The sequence below is a fragment of the Corella eumyota genome, chromosome 4 (genome assembly GCF_963082875.1).
Source record: "Corella eumyota chromosome 4, kaCorEumy4.1, whole genome shotgun sequence".
In the NCBI taxonomy this organism is placed as follows: Eukaryota; Metazoa; Chordata; class Ascidiacea; order Phlebobranchia; family Corellidae; genus Corella; species Corella eumyota.
Window position 1 is genome coordinate 14,873,089 of NC_137493.1, and position 6,810 is coordinate 14,879,898.

Below are 6,810 nucleotides of genomic sequence, written 5' to 3' on the forward strand. Positions count from 1 at the left end.
CTATTTATTATCAAAGTTTAGGTCCGACTGTTATTTTCTATACACATTGAATATAAAACTAATATATAAAACTTTACCAACTGCATATAACTTGTAGGCAAGAGGCATTTTAAAAAACTTTAAATGATTAAAATAAGCAAAAAGTAAAATACGTATTAAAACAATAATTTTTCAATTTAGATATACTAAATGCATAAGCAGTTTACATTTGCACAACAAAACTCCTTTTTAATAAAAAACAACAAGGAATGTGATCAATAGTCGAATAACAACAGATCATTTAAGTTACATGTGTAAAAACTATAAACAAATAGAAAAAAATATTTTTGTTGTTAGCCTACAAACATTTTTATTCACGAATTTTGCAAATGTTGGTCTTAGGAAAAATACTACTAGCTAACTTAGTTATGGCGGTATTTTGTTGTTGGACAAAATTTTATAGTCAATACATATTTACATTGGGTTTTGTTTAATTTTTTTAACGTTTGCTAAACTTCTCTTTTACCTTTTGACCGATACTTACAAAAAGATACACAACGGAACCAATAAGGGCAAAAGGCAAGGCTATGATGGCCAATGGTATAGCTATTACTACAATAACAGAAATATGCAAACCCGCCGCTAATTTTTCTCCTGTTGTAAGAACTTCGGTTTTAGCATCCGGATAAAGTTGTTTTTCGGCGTTTCCACATTTTTCTTTGAATTGAATGAGCGTGGTTTTAAGTTGGGTTTCGACACAGTCTCGAACTTTGTCGTTAAAACCTTTTGTTCCGTTCCTGGTATTGTAGTCGATCTTTTTGACAAACATTCTGTGGAGTGTATCGGCTGTAGCAACATCAATATTATTGCCTTCAATTGACTATAAATGGCACATTAAAATTAAAAATATAATTATAAACCAAAAACAGTGTCTATAATAAGTGACTTTTTGTTGTAATTATTTTAAGTCTAAATTTTTTTGTTAAACTGTTATCGTAATTTTTAAAATAATTTTGTAGTGACAAAAAACCAGCAGCGTAGTGGTAAAAACACTTGCTACACCACATGAGCTCGTAGGGTCAATCCCCACTGCTCTTATGCTGTAGCGCCCTGGCGCTATAAACGGCATAAATTCCTGCTTAATCAGCATTATACATATCGGGCAATTATATTCTATATATTATTCCAAACTGCCATAGGCAACTCGAGACTGGGTCGGAGTAACTGATGTTACTCTATGTTTAAGTCGCGCATTCGACTTTCCCACATCGAGGATAAAGATATATACAAAAAAAAATTAACAACCTTTTTTATAAAATCTGAGAATTGTGCATCAACGTCTTTAACTTCTGCATCCAATTGGTTCTCGAAGGTTACCTTGAATTAAATAAAAAAAAAGTAAAAATTATTTTTTATTTGTAAAAAGTTAGAAATGGTGACTTGGTACAGTTGCTTAAACAGGGGTTGTCAACCTTTTTCGCAAACTTTTTTTCGCGGACGAGCATTTGAAAAACCGCAAATGTTCACCAATTAGAAATTTATTAAGTTAAAAGCTCTTTAATTTTTATTAAATTAATGATAAACATTTTTAAATGTTTCTAAGACAAAATAAGTTTACCAATCAAAAAATAAGCACGTTAAAATACATATTTTATTACTAACTTGTTACCTCATACTCATTGCTAGTTTCTTCGATCTTGCTTTCAAGTAAAGTCCTTAATTTTTTTCCTCGCTCCTTTCTTTCTTTATACTCTGATTGTTGACTGTCCTTCCATTTATTTTTTGCTGTAGAAATAAAGTCAATTTTTATTTCTTCCAATTTGTTGTCTAACTCTTCTGGCAGCCTTTGTTTGTTTTCCATCTAAAAATAGACTTATTGTTAAAATGCTAACGTTAGGCATTTGAAATACCTAACGTTAGATTGTTGAGTATGGCACTATAAACGGTATAAACTTCTGCTGAGCCAGCACTTAATCAGCAGCATAGATAAAAGGCAAATATAACTCATAATATCCCAAACTGCTAGACGCAACTCGAGACTGGGTCGGAGTAATTGATGTTACTCTATGTTTAGGATGAAGATATATACAAAAAAATCAAAAAAATTATATATTTGCATGTAAAAAACGTGCTTAAGAATTACTACATTATCTAGTATAAAGAAAGTGATGAAAAAATTACCGTTTTTTTGACTGTATTTTGAAATTCACCCAACAGCTTTTCCATTTCTTGTTGCTCCATTATTTCATCTTCACCAAGTTTCTAATGTGAGTAAGTTTAATTTAAAATGTATCAATTTTATATTTCTGGGTTTAGGTTTCATTATTTAAACGAGAATACTATAAACGGTGCCAAGTAATGATGACGTAAATAAATGACTGAGAGATTGAAAACCGACAAACGAAATTAATAACATTTAAAATTGCCTATTTGAAACTAGACCAAGGTAACAAATGATGCACTATGATTACAATCTATAAAATCAGCTTTTTACAAAAAAATTGAATTAAAAAAAGTTTTTTTTTACCAAACGGTATTACCTTCATTTTGTCTTTTCTTTCTGTTGCTGTGTCTACAATTTCGTTGATTTTGTTTTCAAGTATTTCCTTGTAAACTTGATATAATGGTTTAGTTTTATATTTGTCTTTGAATTTTCGCATCTCCCCCTCTTTTAGTGTGTTATAACTAAGACTTGGGTTTTCCTGGAAAATATTAAAATGGGGTTATTTTAAAAAGGAGAAAGCTTATAGTAGACTGACATTTTTTGACTTTTTTAAATTGAAGACAAAAATAGCATTACACGAATTTGATAAAAATGGTTTTAAAAAATGGTTACTAAATATTGTTTAAACCTGATTAATTTTATCACGAAGCTGACGTTGTAAAATGCAAATGTGATCCGATATAGTAGATTTGTAATTCAGCTCCAACTGAGCCTAAAAATTAAGTCATTTTAATTTCTTATATTTCAACTAAAATTTAAAAAATGAGAACAAAAGGCAAAAAAAAAACAACTTGGGGGATAACTTAAGGTTAATAAAAATAAAATAAAGATATAAACAAATTTTTACTTTGTACGCTTCATTTTTCTTTGTATAGCAGTTAAAGTTATTATCCAAGCGTGTTTTTAGGTCTTTTATAAAGTCGACATCTTCCTTATCTGGAAAATGAAATGTTTCCAAAAATTGTTCAGCGTAGTCTTCAACCAATAGTTGGTGTGTTTTTTCCAACGTTGCTGATTCAATATAATCGTCGTTCATAAGCTTATTAAAAAAAATAAAACAGTTTATGACCATTCAAGTTTGTTAAATATTATAAGGGCTACATTTATACAGGAAATTTGATTTATTTGTTGCTCAAACTATTAGTTTTCTGTTATATTTTTTTATTACATATTGTACATAGTATTAACTTAAAAATAGTTATATTGCAGATATTTTATTTGTCAAATATTGGTATTTAATATATTTATGTGTTAGTCTAAATGCAAATAAGTCGTAAAATGACTTTTAAGAAAAAGTTACCCTTGCCATTTGTTCGCTGTATTTTCCCAATATCACTGTCACTTCACTTTGCGCACTTGCCAACAAATTTGCCTAAAATATTTTAAAGATTTTGTCATTTACTTCACTTTGCCAAGTATTAAACAAGCTTTAAAAATGTTGCATTTAGTTTACAAAATATCTCACATGCCTTTCTGTAATATGATCGGCAGCCTAGTGTAGTGGTGGGAAAACATGCTACACCACAAGAGGTCGTGGGTTCAACCCCCACTGCTCTCATGCTGTAGCGCTCTTAAGGTAGGCGCAATAAACAGTAAGAACTCTTGCTGAGCCAATACATAATAAGCACCATAATTATCGGGAAATTATAATCTATAAAATCTCAACCTGCCACAGACAACTCGAGACTGGGTCAGGGTAACAGTTTTTACTCTATTTTTAGGTCGGGCATTCGACCTACTCACATCAAGGAGATAGATATATACCAAAAAAAATATCGTTTTAAGTAATTAAAAATATTACATTAACTAATGTTTATAATCTTAGAAAACTCTTGTGACAACTTTTGTAAATTAACCTCTAAAATTGACTTGGGTTCGCCAACAGTTCCATCGTTCAAAATTTTGTAATAATTTCGAACATATTTTGGGATATCTTTTGCAAGTATGGCATTGCCATTAATCGTTTTTGCCACAATGTTTTTAGGGGAAAACATCTCGTCAAACATTGAAACAATTTCTTCTCGAAATAGTAATCGCATGTCTAAATAAAAACATAACTTATTATTTAGTGGTATTAAAAAAAATTAAAATTATTTTTTATATTTTGATTCCATTTAAACAGAGTCTTGCTAACAAGAACATGGTAAAAATTTAACATAATAAATTTTACTTTATTTCTATGTTTAATATAAAAACTAAATATACCTGTGTGATACAAAGTCTTTCTGGAACAACCTAACAAATAACAACGTTGATTAGTATACCAAAATAAAAAAATAAGCATTACTAATAGGTAAAATGCTATACTTTAAATGTAGATATATTATTAAGTGATATAAAACGTACAATGGGTGATGGTTTTGGACGGCATATTTACCTCCAGCATTTGATATTCTTCTGTATTCTTCCGGAAGACTAAACACACTCTGCTTATCTTGTTCAACATCTTAAAAAAACGAGTTACTTGTTTAATTTAAAGTGCTTATGGGTACGCGCTAAATCTTTTCAACTTAGTTACCTTCGCTTTGTACTAAATATTTCATTGAACTACTCCCCCGAGACGAACACCCTGTAAATCGCACGTCAGGTAAAGTTTTGGTAGTTTCTTGGTTACCTTCGGCTACTCCTTTACCGGGAAATGGAAAAAGACAACATTTGATTGAATCATACGACTCTTGGATCATTCGATTTTCCTCGCTTTTCTTAAAAACTTCATTGTTCAGATATCTTTGTCCTTCATCAAATCCAAAACCGTAATTTGAAGTGTCATGTCGGTCTCGAATCGAAAAAATTAAATTCTGAAAAAAAGCGTTTATTTATTTTTTACATTAATAAATTACTTAAATAACCATTAAGTTATGTTTAAACGTGATAAAATTGTAGTCAAGCCAAAAAAAACCTTCTTGGTCCCTTAAGTGGATGGTATATCCGAACTGCCACTAACGATTTTAAATATTATTAAACATAAAAATTTTACCTGAAATGGCTTGCATTTTTTTTCTGAGTTTAAAATTTGCCCCTCACTAACTCGTTTTGTGTAGTCAGAAAATACCTGAATATAATTTAGGCTATTTAAATGTTAATACTAAAAATTCTAAAACTTTAGATGTCGTGTAATACAACGTTTTACGTTTAGAAATGTACACGTATTTCTCTAAAGAAATTTTTAGTCAAGCATGACTTGAGACAAAAACAATTGCATCAAAACAACAAAGACAAAAACAACAAGTCAATGTACTTAACATTTAGATTAACTTAACTTGAAGGCTATGGGGCCAAAGTAATCAAGTCAATTTACATTTTACTTTTTAACTTACCAGTAACGGTCCAAGATCTTTCTGGTTAAGTTGGGCCTGAAGATTATAGATTTGAACCGAGCTCAGTAAAGTGCTAAAGCAAAATACTTTGCAAGCTGTTTTCAAACTATCTGAACAATCATTGTCAAATGAACCTTCATTGTCCAATATTATAACTGCAATCTGTTTAAAAAGTGACATTTTTATTACTCTTAAAACAACATTTAAAAAATATATATATGTTTACTTACAGAACATAAAGCTACCAGCCATTTTAAAATTGTGGTTTAAGCTTTAAGCAACAGTCGAATACAACAGAGTTCAACACAGAAGGGTTAGGATTACATGTAATCCAATCTTGCTAGCGTACTTACTTTCCTGTTTAATGCATCGCGAATAATGTAAGGTTTAGTCCAAATCCAAGTTCCCTTTGTGTTTGCCTTATCGCCACCTCGCCAGTCAAACCAATTCGGAATTTGCACAGGATTAGAATCCTTAAACATCTTTAAAAGATTATTTTAAAATGGTTAAATTGTTTTTTATAGCAAAATAAAATTTAATTTTTACTGTAAAAACTGAATGTCTCAATTAAAATTTTTTTTTAGCTGGGATTGTGTAAACAAGTATTACTGAAGCAAATCATGACCAGATCACACAAAAAGCTTTAATTATCTCTAATTTAAAATTTATAATTTTTGTAATTAAAAATACATTTTAAGTAACAGTATTACGTTTTAACTTTACAATTTTTGGGAGGTTAAAACGTTAATAATTATTAGAACTAACCACTTCTCCTTTTGAGTTGGCTTTTAAATATAAAAGCATGAGGTTTAGGAGAAAAGATTTTCCTTTCCGTTTTTCGCCCACAATTGAAATAATAGCAACAGGCAGATCTTTGATTTCATCTTGTAGAAATACTTCGCTTAAAACTTTTTCATCTAAATCATAACCTGTAGCACCACCTTCTCTTTCTATTAACAGTTGCTTTGCTTTACCTAATAGCAAAAATACTTTATTTATATTAACCAACTTATATTCTTCTTGTTATTTAATCAAATGATTTTTAAAACTACTTATTAACTGTTAAAGTAATGTGATAAAACACAAAAACTATCAGAAAAAAAGTATGCTAAAGAATTATTTATTATTATTTTTTAAGGCAAATAATTTAAACACGTAAAAAACAATAATAAAAAGCTACATACCACCAGTCTCGAGAGTTGTTATAATTTCACGAATTTTTTCTTGTACAAAATTCATTTTAAATTATATACCTAAGCAATATCTGCAGTTGAACAAAACGAAATGAAG

General features: G+C 29.6%; 1 protein-coding gene across 2 annotated transcripts; it reads right to left on the reverse strand.

Annotated features, from left to right (window-relative positions):
• On the reverse strand, positions 1-6,810 carry LOC145750241 (atlastin-2-like). 2 transcript variants are annotated; one of them, XM_082566226.1, is made up of 17 exons: positions 6,705-6,810; positions 6,286-6,494; positions 5,874-6,002; positions 5,521-5,682; positions 5,181-5,255; positions 4,722-5,001; positions 4,581-4,649; positions 4,409-4,438; positions 4,060-4,244; positions 3,504-3,575; positions 3,051-3,242; positions 2,832-2,915; positions 2,520-2,681; positions 2,161-2,241; positions 1,649-1,840; positions 1,285-1,356; positions 1-859 (listed from the first exon to the last, which is right to left on the reverse strand). In XM_082566226.1, the coding sequence occupies exons 1-17, from the start codon at positions 6,757-6,759 to the stop codon at positions 479-481; spliced, it is 2,430 nt and encodes an 809-aa protein (XP_082422352.1). In that variant the 5' UTR covers positions 6,760-6,810; the 3' UTR covers positions 1-478. The 2 variants fall into 2 exon arrangements, with proteins under 2 accessions (XP_082422352.1, XP_082422353.1); XM_082566227.1 differs by having other exon boundaries at positions 479-825.

Bases quoted from the DNA above. Each gene is read 5' to 3' on its own strand.
- LOC145750241 (XM_082566226.1), bottom strand. From the start codon at position 6,759: ATGAATTTTGTACAAGAAAAAATTCGTGAAATTATAACAACTCTCGAG. The intron at 6,003-6,285 runs GTTAGTTCTAAT...AATCTTTTAAAG, and splicing joins CCAACTCAAAAGGAGAAGTG to ATGTTTAAGGATTCTAATCC. The intron at 4,650-4,721 runs GTAACTAAGTTG...CGTTTTTTTAAG, and splicing joins ATATTTAGTACAAAGCGAAG to ATGTTGAACAAGATAAGCAG.